The sequence below is a fragment of the Eleginops maclovinus genome, chromosome 23, assembly GCF_036324505.1.
Source record: "Eleginops maclovinus isolate JMC-PN-2008 ecotype Puerto Natales chromosome 23, JC_Emac_rtc_rv5, whole genome shotgun sequence".
Taxonomy (NCBI): Eukaryota; Metazoa; Chordata; class Actinopteri; order Perciformes; family Eleginopidae; genus Eleginops; species Eleginops maclovinus.
The window spans coordinates 20,933,020-20,956,192 of NC_086371.1; the positions used below are offsets into that span (position 1 = coordinate 20,933,020).

Consider the following 23,173-nt stretch of genomic DNA (forward strand, 5'->3'; position numbering starts at 1 on the left):
GAATATATTTCAGGCTGTGCAACATTAAAACCTGCAATAAATCACATGTAATCAGCCTTGTGCTTTATTTTGATTAACCATATATACAGCTTAGGAATAAATAATTCTATATTTTCTCAAACATGAATTTAAAGGCCTTATCCCATAGATCTTCTTTTTATCCTGACATATTAGTCACTTGCCGACCTCTGCCAGTGATATTCAAGGAGGTTTTAACCTTGTCTCTGTCCATCTGCTTGTTGGCAAATCATTTTTAGGAACCATTTGGCTGAAATCTAGCGTAGTAATCACCCTTGGGTAAATTTGTAGGTGGTGATCTGGGACTTCCTCAATGAGATCATTTTAATTTGTAATGTTTTCATATTTTGTGTGTTTGATCTGAGCCGCAGAAGTGCTGTTTCATGTTTAGAGTGCCCTCTAGTTTACATATCTCAGAGGCCACAGCATTGAACTCAAACATCATAACTGCTAAATCAATAGATCAATCACTTGGAAAATGGGTCTTCATCAACAGAACGGATGCTGATGATATGATGTGAGGGACGGGCGCATGTCAGTATGATAAACAGGAAAGCCCAGGATAAATGAAAAGGAGTGACTGGAATAACAAGAGGACTTTCAATAATTTATAAGGAGACATTCATCAGATGAAAAGACATGGTGCTGTGGTGTGGAAAACTCAGAACATTATGAAAGCCGTGTTGATACTAAAAACAAAGCCGAAGCATCTTTTCTTTCTTTGAGTAAGGTATGAATATTATCCACAGTGAAAATAGGGATGAAAACGTACTTTTACCCATTATGCTTTTTCTTTTTTTTCTTTGCTGTAGTGTGGTATACAGGTTTTAGTGCATGTAAATGGTCTGCAGAAGCTAAAATCCCTGTATTCCCTCCAGAGGGAGTTTCTTTCCCACACACTCCCCCCCTTCCTGAAACGCCTACATTGGACTTTTTTGTTTACTTCCTGAACATAATGACATCATTATGTAACACTCAGCCTTCTATTGGCTAGCTCTCCAACACTGTGTGTGTAGGCTAATGGGTGGGACATCTCTAACCAGCTAACCAATCAGAGCAGATTGGGCTCTGGTTTCAGACAGAGGGTGAAAAGAGGTGCAGCAGCACAGACAGTATGACAAAAATAAAGAGCTTTTTGAACATTAAGGAATGGAGACATGTCACAGTAGAGACAGAAAATACAAATATGAACCTGTAAATGAGCAGAATATGGGGCCCTTTAAAAAAAAAAAAAAGGTATGTATGCTCTCACCATGTCTGTGTCTGAAACTGGTCCGAAGCTGGTGACATAGATATTTGTCTTCACCTCTGTTATCCTGTCTGAATAAGAGATAAAAACAAGGCGTCAAAACACTTAAGATGTAAAAACAAGAACTTAAAGAGAAGAAGTTAAAAGTCATTGAAGTGGAAAATATTTGAGGTTTTTGGTCCTCCGAGACCTGTGAAATGTTTAGTATAAACAAGAAAATCTTACTGAAAATTATAAATGAAAAGTTTCATTTTTGAACTGTTTTAAGGAGAAAACAACTGCAAATGAGGAGTCTCACAATGAGCATAAAAGAGTTACAATCTCTAAAATTGTAATCCAATCAAACCCAGTTTGTGAAGCTATACTTGGTTGTCATTACTTTGTTTTTAACAGCCATTTATTGAATTGTAATTTCATTTTTAGTGTCTTAGTCAGCCATTCACATTACCTACGCACGACTGACTTTACTGTCCTACAACCTTATTAGAGCTGTATTACGGCACTGTTAATGAAAAATTAACCTACTGCTGCTGCTGCTTCACATTTAAAACATTCAACTGGCAAAACACAGGGAGGCTTTTATTGTGAAGCATTCAAAGGAAAGGCAATGTATTTGTATTTGGCTAATGTTTTAGACAATGCAGCAAATAACGTTGCTCTCTGCTTGTTGAAGATTTGATTAAATTGTAAGTCATCAGGGATTTACAGGGTCTTCCAATAGACCAATCATATAGCCAATAACATTTTCCGAGTCAGCATATTGCTCTCAATATCCTTGTTTATTGCCTTTAACTAACAGTATTCCCTCGCAGAGCAGGTGTTGTCAGCATTCCTGATAAACAGGCTAAAGTAAATCTTAAATAAAGAGTTTCTATCGGTAGCTATCCACATGTAGGGAGCCTAAAGCTGGATGACTTGGCCTTGTGCCCTGACAAGACTATGCAGTTGTGTAATTTAATCAAAAGATGGCATCGATTTGATTCAATTGAAGTGACAAATTGTATCTTGTGCAGAATAAAATAGTGAATTGTGGCCTTGATGGGTTTTTTTTCTCTCTATGGACACCCCTGGACTTCGTTTTCTCAGTTTTCTTTAATAAAAGAAAGAGATGTCAATAGAACGTATAAATGTGACTCGATACATCATGTTTTGATTATGCACCAATAACTCTTCACATTCAAGGATGTTTTTTCTTAAGGTCACATACGGTTCAACGATGCATGAAGAAGGACACATTTTTTGCTGATAAACCCTGCAAGTTTTTATCTGAAGTCATTTGTTTTGCCAATCAGATGAACTGTGCACAGACTCAGCTCACCCTTACGTGACCTGTTCGAGTTCAAAGGCATCTCTTGTAAGATTAGATTTGTTATACCACAGTCACATGCAAGATATGATTTCAAGCGTATACATTTGTTTGAAATGTTCACAGTGATGCGATGGATAAGGAAAAGCAAAAACTCTCATGTGCTTCCTGTTTAAGTGGTAATGTGCTACGTGCGTCCACGCCGCAGCATCAGGTCCATTTGCTTTATCTACACTCTGTCTCTTTCAATAATTACTGAAGCTCCATCTCTCATGCTCAGTCAATTCAAAAAGCTTTCACGTTTTACTCTACACTCTGTACTACACGGCCAACAGCATCTCACACACGATCTAAAGAGATTATTACTCCCCGATAAAGTGCTCTTCTGCATGGCAAGGGGAGCCGCCATTCAAGCCCGATATTATTAAAATGCTTTCTTATTTATAAGGTAATGTAAATCAAGAGAAAGTGGCAGGTCGCCGGGTAATAGGTGCAATCCATTTAGCACGACATGCAGCCAGGGCGCATTTATTTATGTAAACCAGACCTTTGTATGTGAATCCGGCTGATTTAAATTGATTATGTTTTAGTGTGATTCACAGAGGCCTCCATTAGTTTGATTTCTTTAAAGAGAAATGCTCTTTGTGGATGCACATGTGAAACAGCATCTCGGTTTAAGCCTTGTTGGAGAATAAACGCAGCACTGTTTCTTCTTGTAGAGAGAAACTCTGTGGTGTTCTGGAGGTTAATACTGTGAATTTCTCTAAGCTGTTTCTAAAACGGGTTCTTTTTTACAGTCCTTTGTATCTTGTTTTGGACATTTCTTAAATTCTGGAGTCAAATTAAATCCAATAATTTATTTTCTCTGCCATGTTAGCTCTTTCGGGGCAAGAAGACAAATTATTCTTCTGTGTTTTCTACAGTACTGCAATACCTCATGGTACAAGTGTCTGTCCACCACTTTAAAGTCAAACTGCTCCGCCGGTTGAATATCTGCTCAAAGGTCAATCTTAGAGAGAAGAAACCTACAATAATCACATGTTGAGGCTGGCTAACAACATTATCTCTGACCCCAGCCATGTCCTGAACAGTGAAAATGAATTGTTACCATCAAATTGGAGATACAGGGCCCCACGATTTAATCAGGTTAGACTGAAGCAATCTTTTGTGCAGCAGTCAATCCTTTAGATTAAATACAGAGATAAATCCCAGGTCCAATATACGATATAGGGTCTTCTGTTTCTCTTGAGTTAAATGGTTGTTCCCTTGTATCTTGTCTTAAATATGTGTCCTTGTTGCAAATGAAGCTGCTGTGATGCAAGAACAACTTGAGACTTGATCTGGCAATAAAGTATTATTGTAGGGTACCCTAAATTATCAGAACATGTTTGTTTTTTTGTATTTTATATGAGAAGCTTTGTCCACATTTCCTATGTTTTATAAAAAGTATTTCTTGTGTTTTTCTTCTTACTGTACAGCTGATTTATAATATATTATTCATTCATTTGGAATGAGAAATGCACTTTTAACTCTTTTGGGATATTTATAGTTGATTTTTTAAAATCCAATTTAGTTTGGTTGACCCCAACTGGATACTTATTTTGTTTTGGACTGATTTGACTTTTTTTAACGGTGAGTCATTTTTTGTGTGTATACAGTGTATGAATTGTTATGTACAGTTAATGCAAGTTTGTTGACTTTAGTTTATCCACCACCATCGACCGTGTTCAGGATTTATTTTTGTTAAATTGCAGCCAGCATAAAAAATCAGTATCAATAAAAACAACCTACAACAACGAAAATAAACAAAGCTCTGTGGAGAAACGCAACCCACCACCAAGTGACTCCTCCAGTCCATTTGCATTGCATGAGTGGAGCAAACTCACAAGCAAAGCTAACCTTATTTGCACAAATGATGCATCCTCGCAGCAGCAAACCTAGGAAAGCACAGCCCTCAGGGAAAGTCCGTGTTTTCCATTTAAAAATATCCAGAGTGCATTTATTGCCCCAGGACGTCAGGACACTTATTTAAAGGAACGAGGACAATACCCAAAGTTCATTTATTCAGCAAGAATGGTCAGAAACATGTGCTCATACACTCACATGGTGCAGACGGGCCTACTGAACCATGTTTAATTGGTCCGCCAAAAAAACCTGTCTCCTTGAGGGGTCAGCACATCCTGCCGTGTGACTACACAAAGGTCAACGTAATTCCTGCCAGTTCCGACCAAAAGCATCCACAAAAAGAAAATGTTGTTCAGCTGGATGGGGCAGGGTTTGTGAACAAAATCAATCCGGAGTAAATGTCTTTACACCCGATGTGTTGTGCTGTAGGTGAATGTCTTTAATGACATCTCATTGTATGAGCAGCTATAGTCAGCAAAACACCAACATTTTGACAGTACATTATATGTTATTTAGCACTTATATTCAAAGCACTTCAATACATATTCATTATTGACAGCCAATGGGAGCAATTTTGGGTTAAGTATCCTCCAAGGACACTTCGACATTTTAACTACTGGTAATCAAACCACTGACCCTCCTATTGGTGGAGGCCAATTTCCCCTGAGCCACACCCATCCTTATTTGGTCAACTATCTAGTTAACCAACCCAACCAAATTTCAACCAATCATAACACAATGACAAAGGTTAGCTTCAGCTTCAGTTTTATGTTATGGGATGCATAATGCATTTGTTACACTGCTTTTTTTTACGAAAGCAGTCTAACTTTAAGGTTTTATTGGAATAACCGTGAATAATTTGTCTAAATAAACATTGCATAATTTTCTAAATTGGAACCCATCTATCTCTTAAATTGTCTGTTTTTGGAGTTTTGCAGTGTATATTTTTTCCAGCAGCTGTTACAATAATAGCAAGCAGCGAATGCATCAAACTCAACATCAACATTGTTTTATTTTAATATGTGTCTGTTACGTATCTGACACATCCCTACGCAATACCACAAACCTTTACTAAAAACCTAAAGTCGTTTTTTGCGCTTTTGTGGTTGTTTTGATTCAGAACAACAGAAAATATACCGGCCACGGTAGATAGGCTAACTTTATTTATATTTGAACTAACATGTAATAATTACAGCTTAAATATGAACTATTTAAGGGTTAAAGAGAAAAATAGAATGAGGGCGCTGATCTTGTACATATGATATATCAATTCTCGCAATAACATGACACCGCATACAAGATGCTTCACGGACATAAACAACAAAGAGAAGTCGGAGCGCTGTAAAAACAAAGCTGTCTATGCCGTCTGACGCTCTATTTGATACAATTTTTATATTTTTGGAGTAATTATACAGTTTTTGACAAACAGAAATATTGTTTTCTGGCATCAATTACATTTTACATGGAAAATCAGCATATTGGTATTATGGCGCACGCTGAAAGTAAGAGCGCCCCTTATTTTTATACAAAACCCTGGTTTCCTGTCTTGGGAGATGCATGAATGGATGTACAAACCAAGATATCTTGGAAAGCTTTATACTTAAGACATGCGAAACTATTTTTCTCCAAACTCTCAAGTTGCCAGCTCACATTGGAAATGTAACCTTAGCCAGCAACTTTTAAACCTCACAACAACTCCTGCATCCCTTACATTTTGACATCATTTTTTTTGCTTCAAAGCTGTAACATAATGTATTGCTCTGAGGGTGAAGTCGTGGTAAGATGACATGTTTTTGGGTTGGAAAACAAATTAGTAGCAGAAGTGTGAATATGAACAGAAGTGAGCTGCCTCACACTCACACTAATGATGATGTGGGAGCAACTGTGCTTTCTGCATCCACTCTGCAGCCTGGCTAGATTTGTTGTGAAAGTGAAATAAAACCAAATGCTATATTTTAAAGTAACTTGGTATTGCTTCCACACTTCAAAGTAAAAATTAAACTGGATTAAAACAAGGTAGGGTTACATTTGAGTCCCCAGTCGTTACATTACGGGCTCTTTTTTATAAGAGCCAGGTATGTGTCTGCTTCAAAAACCAATAGCCATGTTTAAACATCAATTTCTGCAGTATACAGTATTTTCTATAAATAAATTAAAGAGAAATGTGCACCCTAAGCCCACAAGGAAATTCATTCATTGTTGAAATGATTACAGCTGCTGTTTTTTTTCTCATTCCCCTGAAACCTTCTAGTAGCCTCGAGGGAACACGTGGGATCATCTTGAAAACCTCTGCCCTAGATTCATATTTCTCTTCTTTATCATTTGATTATCAATCGGAGCGGTAAACTGTTTCATCTCTTGTTCACTGCAATAACACACAGAAGGATAGGTTAAGATGTCATGCACCTTGGGAAAAAAATCTGAACAATATCTCATTGTTCTACTTTGATATAGGAGCATACCATTTCCTTTACACTCCATGGTTACAGCTCTGTAACTAATTCTACCTTTATGAAGCTTTTTTTAATGTTTTAATTGGAAATGTATGTTGTTTTAGAAGTATTAAGGTTATTTAGGCTGTAGTCATTTGTGGATTCACTGCATTACATTACACAGGTGTTCCTTTTTTTGGTCCATTTTGCATAGCCGATTAAAACTGCTATTTTCTTTGGAGGGAATTGAAAAAGATGTCTACGAATGATCATGAAGGAAAGTTCAATAACTATGAGGTCAAACTCTGTATATATAAAGGCAATGTGTAATGATGCTGTAAATAAAAGATTGAATATTTCAGGGTTCACAGAGAGAGACTATGGCATACAGTATATTTTAAACACATGCTACTTGAACCGTGAAAACTTTAAAAGAGGCACATTTTGTTTACCAGAATATGCTGTATGTCTCGGTAAACACACTCCTGCAGCTGTGATGAGGTGCTTTTTGAGGCATTACAAACAACATGTTATAAACTTAGGCTCAGTTAAGCGTTAACGTGTTCCTCCCACAGATGAGACATAAAGCTCTAACGTGTCTACAATGTGGAAAACCCCATCTGATGTCACTTTGACTGCTCCATGATGTAGTCCATATGTACATTTATGGGTACAGTATATGTCTTAATGGACAGGGATGTCATTCATCTTAACATTTATGCTTTTTTTACGCATCAGACATAAGATAGCTGCTCTGTCTCTCTAGGTCCAGTTGCACAGGCTGAGTGCTGCCAAGCTAAAGGAGATCTGTTCCCCATATGGCAGCTCCTGGACTGGGCTGATGGCCCCAGGAATTTGAAATTCAAAAGGAACCAAATCCTGAGGGAGGAGCTCAGCTTTGGGGTGAGGGGCCAGCTGGAAAGGAGAAAGGTGAGGATTGAGAGGGAAGCGCTATGGCCGTGAGAGAAGACACAAAGAAGGCACAAAATGTCTTCTGCGGAGAGGGATAAATATTGAAGTCTGTCGCGATTACATAGCTGGAAATGTGTCAAACCTCACAAAAGCTCAGGAAAATGCTTTTTATATTATATGTTATACTACATGTGGTTATATTTTATATTTTATTTTTCCAACTTGTAGATTTTCTCATATTAAAACCCATAATGCCACAACTAGTAAACGAAATATATAGTTTTTGTCAACTTGCTTACTGCTAGTATTTACATTTGTCTATCGTGAGGTGTGCAATAAGATTCTCTTTTTTTTGGATCGGAATAGGAATTGATAAACTTGCATCAGAGATAATATGTCAGGTGTTGGCTGTGTGGAAATGTATGTGGCTAAATAGCACTCAAACATTGATATGTCATATTTAGGTCTTCGAAGTAAGCGAAGCAATTTTAAGGGTTTAATATGGAAGTGACTGCATGTCAGAAAGCTTGTCTGTTAAGGACATGTAAATATCATTAACAAAGAGCAGCTTTTTATTCTGTTTAATGTCACAAACAACCGTCGGCTTGACAACCTACATCGAGAAATATAATCATAGTCTCTAATTTAGCTTGACTACATGCTAAGATGGTGAAGCAACTTTTTGAGTTTTTATTTGGACAAATTTGCATTAGAGAATACAGAATACAAATACCATACAGGACATGGAACAAAATAATGAAAGCTATATTATTATAAAACATTTTTGCAAAAAAGCATGTCAATAAACTGTAAAGGGAAAGTGCATGGCTGGACTTCAATGTGATTCTCATCTCTGAGTATGGCACTTAGGGAAATTGAGATTGACACAGATGATTTAGAGTGTATTGGTGGCTTGGCAGATTTCCATTGAATAAACATTAACCATCATGCCAGTAATGACAGACAGGCTATGGCTTTTTGATCTGAAAGTGCAAACATCTCGACTCCAAATGTTTCGATTGTCTGGTCATATGATATGGTCAAATAAATGTGCTACATTTCACTCAAAGTAATCTTTTAAAAATATATCATCCAAGAAGGGATGGATCCAGGATGTTAGAAAGATCCAGATTCAGTCAGACTCTCCAAAAGTTCAACCATGCAGCACAACTGAACTGACACTACGCCCACTCGTTCAGCAGGCGTTTTCCCCAAAAAATGTAAGCAAGAATATAATCCTCTGCAGAGTTAAATGTGGACAGTTTTGCTGCTGTGACTTTCCACGAAGTAAAGTGAGCACTATATAACTTGTTTTTTGTTCAAAGGATGTGTTTGTCAGTTTATTTTTGAGGGAGTTGTTGCCAAAGGTACTACAAATCTGATGTTTAATATTGTATTTGACTCCAAATGTGCCATCAACTGGGCTGTATCATTACAAATTGGAGCTCTAAGCATGTAAAATGATTATGTTGGATGATAAACATACTTTCGGATAAAGTTAAATGATAATGTTCTGTACATCCAGAGAGAGAAGAGGATTTCCTTACCACCAAGCCCTGGCCGTAGACGGTTGTCATATCCATCCAGCAGGCTGTCCAGGATGCGCGTAAACAGGGTGATGTTGGTTTGAAAGGGATTAGATTGGGCATCACAGCTCACTGACCTGGGCACCGGACAAACAACAAGAACATGAAGAGACACTTCAACAAGAAGGAATTTGTTTGATTAAATGTTAAGGCTATTTAAAGTCAAAACTCTAGTGTTTCACAGAGGCCTGATTTATGGGGAATAAAAAGGGGTCATTGTTATCTGGCAGAGATTTCACACATGCCCACACAGACGCACACACATACAAATTGTTTCTCATCCACATGGATGACCCAGTTCAAGGCAGAACATTTGTGAGCCATCTGATCTTGAAGCCAAAACACAACTGAATATGCAAATGTAATCAGAGCTAGAGATTCATTGTAAATAAATTCAGATAAGGGCCTACATTAAAGCTTGACATTCACCATTGCCAACAGCTCTAGTGATGTAACGAACAGGTTTTAAGGCGTATTCACTTTAAGCAGGAATGTCTACAATAGTCATCATTTTACACTTCTGGGTGATTTCTGTTAACATATTTGTGTCATTAACATCAGAGAAAATGTAGCCTACTTATTATGTTATAACCTAAAAGACTAGGAATATTGTATTTATTATCTTAAAGTACAGTAGGTTAGCAACAGTACTTTGCCTCAGTATCAATCACACTCCTTTTTAGAACAGCACTTTGAAACTCTGTTAGCATATCATATTAATAAATCCTTATAAAATCTGCATTACATTGTGTGTAGAAAACATAAGGTGGATGATATTATAAATTAAACCTTTACATTTACCCCTGAACCTGTTTATTTATACCTTTTCAGATCATTTGTATTGTTTTGTGTTAGCATAAGCTTGCTAACATAACTAGCTGATGTCAAGGTTTGCTTGAAAGTTAGCATTTTAAATTAGTGAAGCCATAAGCTAAGAAATAGAAATGTTTGTCTCTAAAGAAGACCTGTTTTAAACAATTTCAGCTCTTACATTACTATTAAAGATATCGTAGGCATTTTTTTGTGAAAGTTAATTAAGCTGTGTAATGCTGTGTTGAACAAACCTCCAGCTTCCTGTTTGATAAAGTCAGAAAACTTCACAGTTAGTTTTTAGCAAAATGGTTCCAAAGCCACAAAAGCTTTTTAGAACAACACAACACGTTTATCCTCTTTAATTTGTGAACAAATAAAGTGTGGTGGGACATTTCCTCATCTTAGGTTTCACAGCACACATGTCCTAATAAGTACTGTAATCACATAAGCACAGGTGTTACTAATTATATTAAGGATGCTCTACTCAGGTTTCTCAGATAGAGACATTGAGCCATCATTTGGGCTATAAAACGCAAATGCCATGAATCTGATTCTGACATAATTGGTTGTATTTTGTACTCCTTTGCATCAACTGTAACATGTGAAAATATCTGCCATGAAAAAGGCTATAGCCAAGCACAGACAGTTTGGCCGCCCCCAGACAAGGTTTGTTGAATCTAGTAGGCAACAGTAGTGGGGACACAGTTCTTTTGAATAATGGATTATTTAAATTACCTGTCATGCCTGTGACATTGACAGTTTCTTCCTTTTGTCAACTGTCCTCTAGTGTGAGCGCTCAAATTAACCAAACTGTCACTCCCAATGTGCAATCCACAGACACCTTTACACCTGATGTGTTAATGTGAGATGTCCTCTGATAACACTGTGGGAGCTTGACAACAGTCCAAATGAAAGCTTTATATTTCAGACTTAATAATTTAAACTAATTACACCTTATATAGTCTACTGTATATTATCATATTGGCCTATATTTTCTTTTAAAAAGCTTCTATTTCGTATTCCCTTTGAGAAAAAGGCTACACAATTACAATTGAAGGTTGCTATTTGCTGTAGCAATTATCCAGAATTAGAATGGGCCATTAAAATAACTGTTAAATAATAAAACTCAAGCTGCTCTATGGAATGTGCAATATCAAATAGCCTAACCTTGGAAACCAGTAGCCTATATGGATTATAAATTGTATTATAGGCTAGATAATTACCTACATGCCCTGCGGGTTATTTTTGTGGTCAGACTGAGGATATAAAGGCGGTGAACTGCCTCTCCTGCCTCCTGCGCATTGAGTGCCCACTGATAATGAGCCCTGCGTGATAATAAAATAAAAAAAACTTGATAAATGGAGACCTCCAGTCCCCAGAGACTCAGTGGGTGAGTGATCCTCGGCATTCAGCTCGTACACTATCATCGCTTCAAGGCGTCTCCCCCCATTCAAAGCACTCACCTGGTTTTCCAGAGAGCAGTGAGCGCCAGCAGGCAGAGGAGAAGTGGAGGAGCGCTCTCCCTGCTCCACATGGCTGCTTCAACACCTACACACAGCAGGGCAACCGCTGCAATGAATGGACGCGCAAATTAACCGGCTTGACATGCAAGTGGATTTATTTATGTAACATGCAGACATGATATGCAACACTTATATGTGGGGATTCCCCTTCAGCGGACAAAAAATAGAAGAAGAAGAAGCGAGTGCAATTAGTATTCACTGACACGTCCCACGCCTCCACTCGCTGAACATTGACAAAAATGTTGCAACGAGAAGGATCTGAAGAAGTATTTAGACGATAACAAATCATTAAATGCAGAAGATAATCAATAGTATGAGAGGAAATATGGGATCAGGATCTTCTCCATAGTAAATAATAATGCAATAAACGTTTCCTTTGTGCCTGAGAGAGGGGATTCACAAAAAAAAAAACACCAAAATAAAACCCACTCACCTCAAAGGCAGAAAGTACCTGCTGCAGCTGGAATCGTCGAAGATGCAAGAAAGTTAAATCACCGCTCTCTTCTGTTTGGATGCGACTGAATGAGTTCAAGTGTGTCATGAGAACAAAGCTGCGAGCATTGATAAATCATAGTCCCAGCCAGCAGCAGGAATGCACCCGAAATGCACAGGCTTTCATAGTGTACCCCCTCCCCAAAAAAATGGGAAAAATGATAACAATGAGATGGTAAGAAATTAAATTTAAAACATAAATTAAAAAAAGCAGCAGTTGCAGGAGATGATCCTAGTGTATTTAAATTGCCCCTGTTCAGCTTCCCCCCGCAGCTGGTTAAAAAAAAAAGCTCGATATGAATCGTGATAAGCAAGAAGCACATCTCAGTCTCCCTCATCTCTCCACACAAAAACTACAAAGGCTGAGGAGGAGACACACTGGGTCCTAGAGACGGTTTGGTATGCCTGCAGACCAGTGGGGATGTTAATGAATGTTGTTTCCACTCAGAGCCAATGTACGATATTGATTATGCAAAACAGCCAGGCTTTGTTGCATGGTTGCGATGGAAATTGCACGTTTGGAAATGGTGTCCATGGGTTCAACCATTTTAGTCTGTTGTGTGTGTCACCAACTGCTCACCATGAGTCTTGGTTTTCTTTTAATTTCAGGCTACAAAAAAAGTCTGCGAATTAGAACTGTGTACTTTTGAACCATGGGACACTGAAACACTCCACTGAATTACTGATTAATGATGTTTTTTTTTATCATCTTCTGACTTGCATATTGTTGGCTGACCTATTCACTGTGGGTGCTCTGCTTTGTGCATGTATGTGCCTAATAAAGAGGGGTTTCATCCTCCGATTCTATCTCTATCTCTGTTTGTTTATGGTCAGTATAAACTGCTTTTTATTATCCAAATTGGACAATATTGGTGTATACGTTGATTGGATTTAAAGGTGCCCTATTATGATCATTTTCAGGTTTCATATATGTATTGTGTGCCTGTGACATGTCTCCCTGCTTTAATGTTCAAAAAGCTCTTTATTTTTCTCATACTGCCTGTACTGCAGCACCTCTTTCCACCCTCTGTCTGAAACCAGAGCACAGTCTGCTCTGATTGGTTAGCTGGCCAGCTCTGCTGTGATTCGTCAACAGCTTTGAGATGTCACGCCCCTTAGCCTATCATGTATAATGTGGTGGATGCTAGCCAATAGGAGCGCACATGTTACGTAATGATGTCAGTATGTCCAGAAGTTAACTAAGGAGTCCAATGGAGGTGTTTCAGGCAGTGGGGCAGTGTGTAGGAGATACACTCCCCCTGGAGAGAAAATAGGGATTTTAGCTTTTGCCGACCATTTACATGCACTAAAACCTATATAACACACTACAGGAAAGGAAACCCCCTGAAAAGCATGATAAGGCCTCGTTAAGACTCTGTGGTTGAAAAAGGTACAACATGTAACTCTTATCACTATGAAAGATCCCCAGAATACATGAATACAAATCGGTGTTTTTATTGTTGGCAATATCTACATTACAGTTTGTAAATGAGGCAAACTACTTTTGGTGAATTTAGGAAAATACTGAAGTGGACAAGGTGAATTAATAAATGTGTTTGGATGTTTTCTACTATGGTCCAAATTAAGTGCCAACATTCACAATTAGGACCTTTTTTTCTTTGTGTTTTGTGTGTGTGAAACATAGTGAATGGATGGCCCTCTGCTGTTGCTAGGACTGTTATTTTGTGGTAGAAATGGTTGTCCTTTTTTAACTAATTATTGTAGCTGAAATGTTTACAGTATGTAGACTCATTTTCTTGTAAGCCTCAAATCAAAAACTGACAAATAGCAAAAAAAACAACTTGTTACATTTTGGAATAGTTTCCTTAGTGCTGTTTTTCTTTAGGATGAGGCCACAGACTTTAATGTTGAGATTTTTCTTTCAGCGCCACACACTGCATGTCTTACATTGGATAATTGTAACATCATCTAACATGTGACTAGTTTTTCTGTCTATTGCAGTATTTCCAAATGCAACACCAGTGTGCCATCCATTGGTTTATCCTGTATCCTATATCCTATATAGAATAAATTCATCATTTAAGTTGACATTGTGATCAGATGGTACACATTTTCAAATATATGTGTAACAGGAGATCAGAAGAAGACAGGCAAGCAATTTCTGCCCCAGAGTCTCATAATAGGTTAATATAGCGATGAATTATTCAAGTGTATGATCCTACAGCTGTGTTAAATAAATAAAAATTGTGTGTGGTTGGATCCTCAATTGAACGTCTCGTCGCTATGCCTAGAATTAATTTTAAACCACCCAATGGTCACTTCAGTTTGTTAAAAGTGTAATATATGTAAGTTTTACATCATAAAATCCGGCCTGATACAACAGTGTTTATTATTAAAAGTGGAAGATTTCAAGCATTTATTAGGTTTAAAGTGTTTGGTAATGGGTAAAAATTATCATTATATTTCAGAATCTTTTTCTTTTAAATAACCTTCTCAATAATAACACTAACACCTTCTTTTTTTCATACATTTTTAGATTTGAATTTCATATATTGTTATATGTTTATGTTGTAATTCATGTTTTTCCTCCTTTTTTGGGGGGGGGGTTTATCCTTTATTTTTTTACTTTATTTTTTAACATTTTTGCTATGCCAATGAAATAAATTTTTTGTAAATAATAATTATAATTATCTTTTTTTTTTTTTTTTTAGATGCATAGGCTATTACGTCTAACCGTGTCATATGAACTGTGGTATATAAATAAACGTAACTGTCCTTTATATCATGTAACTGCGGCAGAAGCAGAGACAGGTTGGTAAAATGGACAAAAGAGCATTAAGGAGACCTGATTTAAGAGGCAGCAGAGAAAGTGAGTAATCTTTCTCTCTCTCGCTCTCTCTCTCTCTCTCTCTCTCTCACACACACACACACACACACACACACACACACACACACACACATACACACACACACACACACACACACACACACAGATCAAAACAGGTTGCTGGACCTCAGGGGTCGCTCCATTATCAAGCAGCCGCTGCCTACCTTTGCTATACTTCAGTCTAGCAGGCTGTCCCATTGATCTCTGCTCTAATCCATACCTGTGACAGGTGATCGATGAGCCAGGTCATCTCAATAACGCTGACCCCCGGGGCCATCAAGTCCAACAAAGCAGGTACGAAACAGCCTGCGGCGGAAAAGCAAGGGCATCAAGGACAAAATCTACCCTCCTTTATTCTATTCATCTGTGTGTGCACATTTAGATTCCCACTAAACTCAGGTTAAACTCGAGTTGTTAGCCTCCAAGTTACACACTCTTACAGCACAATGTTTATTGCAAGATGTTGCATCAGACTCCACTGCCAAGCCTGAGTGTGTCCCAGTTGGGCACAATGAGTGACAATGCATATTGATCAGGTCCATGTGGAGGTAGGTATGATTCTAGTTTGAAAGGTAGCATTTAATATTTAATTAAAATGACAAATGTAATCCTTTTATCACTGTCCCTCCTGGTTTATGATCAGGTAGAAGTCATGTGTGGAAGGGAAAGCTGCTCAAATCGTGTTAAGACTGTAAATGTTACAATGCTCTGATTCCTGTCACTTTGATTCGAGAAGTGCATTCTAAATACGCAAAGCAATTCACCATTTGTATGTTAAAGAAGGGCACAGCAATTCCAATCTGGCGTTTTCTTTACCAGATTACCTGCAAGAGGCGAAAAATACCAAAGGAGCAATACAAATGCAGATTCAGACAGGCAGGAATTGAGAGATGTGCTTTCATTCAGTCGGGGTGTAGCTCAATAAGGATCTGGTCGATCAACAACAAAAGGTAAAAGGCGGCGCTGATTGAATTATTTTCCTTGTCAGAATAAATATGAAATATGTGCGTAACTATAGCCCGAGCAAAAATGCTTTGCTTGTTATAGAATGAAATACATCAGAATAAAAATGCTTGACAGACATGTGGGGTGATATGAGTCACATGGATGCATAAATAGCAATGCAAACACACACACACACACACACGCACGCACGCACGCATGCTTGCACACACACACACACACACACACACACACACACACACACACACACACACACACACACACATACACACACACTCTCAGTGTCCTCTGCTGGAGAAACACAGAAACTGGCTTCTTATAGATTTGGAAACAGATGACAGTATCAAACATTTTCATGATTGTCTGCTTTACAACTCAAAGCATCTTCTCAGATTTCTCTATTTGTCATCCTGCCGAGCAGCTAAACATAATGTCAAGTGTGCCGCCTTTGATACGCTCCTGATATAAGAGTGCAGCACCAGCTGGTTGTTGACTCCAATGACATTTTGGGGAGAAAATAATACCTGAGCCAGTCATGCAGCTTTCTGTTGTCAGTTGCATGTCAGCGTGAGTTGATTCACCAGGCAATGCTGGAAATGCTAAACCAGTCTCAGGCCTGTTACCTCGGCAACAAGCCATGCATGGCAGAAGAACGATGTTGCGAGAGAGAGAGAAAAAAAAAAAGATGAGGAGCCCATCTTGGAGCTCTGACACTCTTAAAGTGATAGGTCATCCCTTCAATCACCCCCCCCCCCCCACACACACACACACACACACACACACACACACACACACACACACACACACACACACACACACACACACACACACACACACACACACACACACACACACACACACACACACTGTAGAACTAACATTAACCATTGTGGCCCTCCTCCTTTATTATTCTTGCTAATAAAAGCTCTATTGACTGTATTCCTTCAAGGTGATCCAAATTTAACACAACAGTAAATATTCATCTGGTTCTTAAAATTTTAACCAGGTGATTTAAATTATAAACGGGGAACACACACAGCAAACGAGGAGCTTATTACACTAACAACATGCTTTGTTACATTTAAACGGTCAATAGAAGAAGCCAGAAGTGGTCTCAAAATCTAAACATTAACAAAACATGATTGCTGTGTCTCAATTTGCTTATTCTGTGCTATAAGTAGCCTACCCTGATGGTGCACTCATAACGGTCAAAAAGTTGAGTGTTGAACATGGGCACTTCTCACCAAGGGCGGTTCTGGGGAGGGCTAACAGGGGTAGGCTAAGTGCCTCTCTAACACTGAGCCCCTGTGGCCCCCCTTGAAGAAGAGTCAATGACAATACCTTTTGCGATGGTGTTAAAGACTGTGCTGTTACTTGAGCCAGCGTTAACAGGAAATTGTTTTTGCTTGAAATAATGTAAATTAATAAAACAGTAACCGACACAAATTCAGTTTCTAAAACCAAAAAACAATCATTGTATTTTATAGTTTTTATACGCTAGGACTTTATAATGAACTAAAAATGTTTTTAAATTGTACACTGTCTTTGTCTGGCCCCAGCACTGCCCCCGAAGTAAAATCTCCGTTACGTAGCTCCGCCATCTTGGCTACGTAATGTTGTGCTACCAGCTGTGACTGCGGTTTCTCTGGAGAACACAGCACTATACCAATAAAGTTACATGTGTGTTTCCTATAATTGATACATGGACCACTATACTTCTGTAAAAAATAAAAAGCACTAGTAATTTCCTTGGGTTGAGTGAGCAGTCTGTGATGATTTGCGAAGTCATTGTTAGCTAGCAGCGGTATCATCTTGGTAGCACAGAATGCTAGCTAGCTAGCCAACAGCAGCAAAGGTCACTTCTGTTGAGGACACAACAGTGTTGACGGCGCACTACATGAAGTGTACTAAGGACAGTATCCAGACACAACAAGAGTTGGTTGGTGAATGTGATGTGGTGTGGGATAATTTAAACACGTTTACTTCTTAGATATTATGATAAAGTTAAATGTAAGTATTTCAATGTGATATTCATGAACAACAAAAACGACAAAATGTCTTACCAGCCATAAAAGCACAATGACAAAAAACATAAAAGGTCTAAAGTGCAAGGGTGCATCAAAATGGGATTGCAATGAATAATTTAGGCAGGTTCAAAAATAGTGCATACAGAATAAAGTGGGTGAAACAAAAAAAACATGCTTATATAATGTGTTTATTTTTCCAAAACAGATTCAGCATAATAAGTTAAAATGAAGAAAGGTTTGCTTGGACTTGATCATTCTTGATCAATTCTAATATCCACTAATAAACTGACAGAACTTGTGATTTGGCACAAAGTCAGCCTTCATGTATGACAGCACTGAGCATTCTCTTTAAACTCTACAATCAGAATCAAAACAACTTGTGTACCTGAACGCCTCGAAGAAGACCCACGAAAGAGAAGGAAGAGGGAATATAATAAAGTGAAATATTTCTTGTAAAAATAAACTTTTTGACTTTTGGAAATTGAACCCCAACAAATGGCTCTAATATTTTGTTGCTAATTTAGATAACATCTGACAGTTCAACAAACATTTCATATTGAATAAATACTTTTAAAGATTGCTTAAAGACAGTCCCAGCCTGTTTAAGAATGTGAGGTGTAGCATTGCATTTATACTGAGTCTTCAGCATGAACATTAAAATTAACTTGGCCCCAATCTCAAACAAGGCTAGGTAAGTCTGACATTTCCTTTCATGTCCAGAATCTTAGAATAAGCTTTAGTTGCATTCACTTGGTACACAATTTGCTGTTTGCTCACCGCTAGAGTCTTGCAGTAAAAGCTGATAGATAAGTTTTCTTTCTATGTCTGCCTCCCTTGCAAGCTTGCGCTGCTACATATCTAATTGGCTGTGGTCGAAAGGTCAGCGGTAAACAAGGTCAAAAGTTAAAATATATAATTTGAACTTTGAGCACAGCACTCAGTGACACTTTTGAAACTTAAAACCCGTCAGCAGGACGTAAAAGACCTGAATGTTTGATTGACAGGTGCCGACAGCTCAGGAACACCTCAGCTCTTTGCCCAAAGCGGTGCACATGGAGACAAACAAAAGTTCACTTAGAGTTCATGGTATCAGCTGCCAGATGATATCACTGTTACAAAACACATCTTTTTTCTACCTTTCCTCCACTCATATATGAATCACAGGCGCATTTAGCTTATAATAATTAAAAGGTTGCTTTTCTGACCCTTGCCAATTCTATTTGTGTAGTCGAGTATTCTGCACGCTGTTGCTAATTTACCCTCAGGTTACCAAGGAAACTAAAGCAAGTGCTGTTTAGCATTGCTCTGTGTTTGGCTGGTTCGTCTGCCATCTTCAGCTCCTGAGTTTCTACAATAATTCCCTTTTTATCCATGGCTATATTTAACCGCCGATCCAGTGTACAAACAGCAGAGAGATGAACCGTGGGCTCACACCTGCTTCCTGCTGCTCGATGTCACATGATCACTGTCACGATGCAGGAGAGGAGAGTAAACATGACAAAGATTTTAAATTAGGGTCATTAAAATAGTACAAGGCTGATAAAGCACTATTTAATGTGAATACCTGAAGAGTGTATCTCCTTTTCTTTATGAATGGTATTTAAAAGTGAATCCAAACATATGTTGTAGACCGTACCATAATGAAGATTGATTTATCGTTCTTTTAGAGATGGAAATAACTAATACAAACAAAAAGAAAACCCCTTTTGAGTTTGAAAGTTACATTCATAAAATGTTATATTTTACTCGACATGTACTTTATTATACAATGGGGGTTTTATCATATTGTTAAAATGCCAGGTGTGGGTATGTCAAAGTTCTTCTCTTGTGTCTGTTTAAGTTTGCTAACGGGTTAGTAATCAGTTGCTTATACAGCAGCAACGTTAGCATTCTTGCATCTCTAAAAAATACACTCTGTGTATACAGTGTAATATACTTGATTTTGACTACTTTCAGGCCAAAACAAAATTTTTCAATACTAAAGATTTTATGATTTTTTGTTATGCATATGAGAGGTTATTGAACAAAAAAATAAAATATCTAACAAATGATTTGAGTTTGAAGCCCTTTTCTACGATACTGACTATGATCCGGAATTAGAATTAAATAAGTAATGCCAGGTGACTTGGGGTTTGTGACTGTTATTTAGAAGGAAATAAAAAACAAAAAACATGGATTTTTACATAAACACTCGAGGTTAGAGTAAAACATGCAATACAAATAAACATTAAATTAAAGATATGCATACAAACATAAAAAGTTAAAGAAAATAATAGTATTACTACTTCAACATTTACTATTTATTTAGCACACACTTCTGAGGGTAATGAGGATGAAGGACAAATAACAGTGGTAGTAGTTGTAGGAATATTAATGGTGGTGAAGGTTTCAAGTATATTTCCAGTTGCTGCTGTACAGTCTAAACAGCCACTAGATGGCACAGTAGGTTTAACACACTGGTGTTGTTGTGAGCCTCTAAATCAGTAAGCAGAATAAATTCACTGATTACTGTGCATGTATTTTTGTCCGAGCACACTTTGTGGTCTTAAATCATCCATCTCTGATTTCAATAATCCCTATGTCTTCTCTTTTTCAAAGCATGTCTGTTTAACATTGCTGTCCAGGGATAGAGCAGTGATTAAACTCCTGGCAGTGACACATTATCCTGGTTGACCTATGACCTCCTTTTATTGACGTTTTCTCACTCTGTGACTGGTTTTCTCATTTGTTTCTGCCTGTTATATTATTGTTTTTCTATATCGCTAATGCAATGTAAAGAATGATTAATGTCCTATGAATGAAAACGTGTGTAGTTCTCTCCTTATCAGGAAATGTTGAAATAAATAAAAATAAACAGAAAAGGAAAATAATATATCTACATCCTGCTATTTATCAGATAGTGATATTTTTGATAATGTCCTCCCGTCCAATGGGGCTTATTATTCAAACAGATATTAATTACAGCTGGCTGATTTTATATTTCTCAAATACAAAACATAGTTTTATTTGTAAAGACATCACACAATGAGAACATTTTATATAATCTAACTTGAATATTTAGGGAAGATTTTTATCGAAGAGAAAACGTCTGCATCTCTATGAGCTTTTCATAAAATCCACTTGACTAAATTATTTCAAAATACAAACATCCTCATGCGTGATTTAGACTCAATAGTAACCACAAACTTAAAAAAGGAATTAATAAAGTCACAAAAAAATGCTGACAAGAGTGTCTAAAACTGTATTTCAGAAATATGTATCCAAAATCACCACCATGGTGCTGCTGATTTATTTGCAATAAGCTACATTTACCCACATATTTGTGACTTGATCTAACTCATCTATGTTGTGAAAAGGTCAATTAGAAGCAGTAACAATGGATTTGAGCAGATAAACAAGCTGTAGATCCCAAATGTAGATATTATCCCTTTGCAAGAGTGTTACGGCTAATGTGTTAGCAAATATTTGCCCAATACACATTAGGCTGAATGAGCAACACACGAGTCATTTGGACCTGAATTTCTGTACACCTGATTACATCTATTAGATGAAGTCCAATATTCAATCTCCATTCAGCTCGGTTTTGCATGAGGGAAATTTCCTCCAGCTCCTCGGTAAAATATCTGACTCTTTAATTGTCAAACACTGGGCTCTGTTTACCAGCTATCTCATAACTCTGTACGTCATATATTTGTCCTGAGCATGTTGTGTACAGTGGGTTTGTTTTTAATTTTTCAGTTCGAGCGGGAAGAGTGAACCAAAGCAGTAAAAATGCATGCCAAAACAAAGAGCTGAAAGACATTTAAACAACAAAGACGGATGATAAGTCTCCTCTCCTTCACGTCATCTATTGTTATCACAAATACATCAATGAGCTGCTTAAATGAATCTAATTGTTGTGTCCAATATGTCCTACCCATTTAATTTGATGAACATAGCAATTTGTCATGAGACAGATATGAAAGCTAGGTTTCTTCATTATGCAGATTTGCCAGCAGAATGCCAACAGTCGTCACCAGCCTCACATGTGATGAGCTGTGACACAAAACTGGCAAGCTAACCCACCAGCTGCTATTTTCCGTGAACACATGGCAGCGAAGAGAGGAGAGACTTCTCATCTTGCCGTCCACTTTTATATCTTGCCGTGACATTTTCTATCTCGATTTTGCATTTGTTAAATTTGATCGATGGAGAACACATTGTTGATTAACACTTATGCTGAGAACTAGGCAAAAGACCCCCTAATTCTAAATGGCCATGTGTACATACTGTCAAGTGAAATTGGACACAAGTAGACCCTTTAACCTCTGAAAGCTTTGCTACCTTTCATGTGAACTCTAACACCACCTGAGTCAGGAAATCAACCTGCACTTGTTCTCCCCTGCACACACTTATCAGATTAGCCCTCTATTTTGCATGCTTTTAGCTAAATGCAGCAAGCAGCTTATCTGACGGATGTTCTTGCACAGCCAATAGTTTAATGTAATCACTATATGATGACACGGAGCTTCCAGCTGTCTCACTAACATTGCTGGCACATTTTCAGATGCGTAATTTGCGCTGAGATGCTCTTGAATGCAGCAGGCTGGAAATTCATATGGTGGATATTTCTCTCAAGCTAAATAATTTCTGGAGTTTCCAATGATAATTTGACATGACACTCTCTTAGGTGTCAATTCTAAAGCTAAACTAATAATTAAATGTATGTGAAATCCCACTATGTAGCCTAATGTGTTGTTTAAAGTAAGGAAACGACAAGGATTTATGACCCAACACTGCAATTTCCCTCAATGTTTTATGGTTGTACTAGTCTTCTCTGACTAACAGACTTCAGGGTCATTTTGATATACATTCATTAAATATTTACAAGTTTATTCAACTTGGGATGTTAGCAAAGATTTAGACGTATGAAAACAAGCTTACTGTATGCTACTGTAGCTGCTGAGCACCACACAGTAAAGACGGAATAAGTAAGTGGCTAGCTGATAAATATAGCGACCATTTACTGTACCACTTGTGGTCCATGAAACAAGGATTTGTATAAACTGTTTAATTATGTTTCTTTAAAACAGTGCACTGGATAAGGACTGATTAGTTCA

At 37.7% G+C, this 23,173-nt stretch overlaps 1 protein-coding gene across 1 annotated transcript in view; it reads right to left on the reverse strand.

The window, feature by feature from the left end:
- The window catches only part of LOC134860240 (gamma-aminobutyric acid receptor subunit alpha-2), a 30,144-nt gene extending 17,616 nt beyond the window's left edge, over nucleotides 1–12,528 (reverse strand). Inside the window, exons 1-4 of the mRNA XM_063877134.1 lie at nucleotides 12,178–12,528; nucleotides 11,685–11,790; nucleotides 9,370–9,485; nucleotides 1,271–1,338 (exon numbers count right to left, since the gene is read on the reverse strand). Of these exons, the coding sequence (XP_063733204.1) occupies nucleotides 1,271–1,338; nucleotides 9,370–9,485; nucleotides 11,685–11,755 (255 nt within the window). The 5' untranslated portion in view covers nucleotides 11,756–11,790; nucleotides 12,178–12,528. The remainder of the gene's footprint in view (nucleotides 1–1,270; nucleotides 1,339–9,369; nucleotides 9,486–11,684; nucleotides 11,791–12,177) is intronic.
- Nucleotides 12,529–23,173: the final 10,645 nt, after the last annotated feature.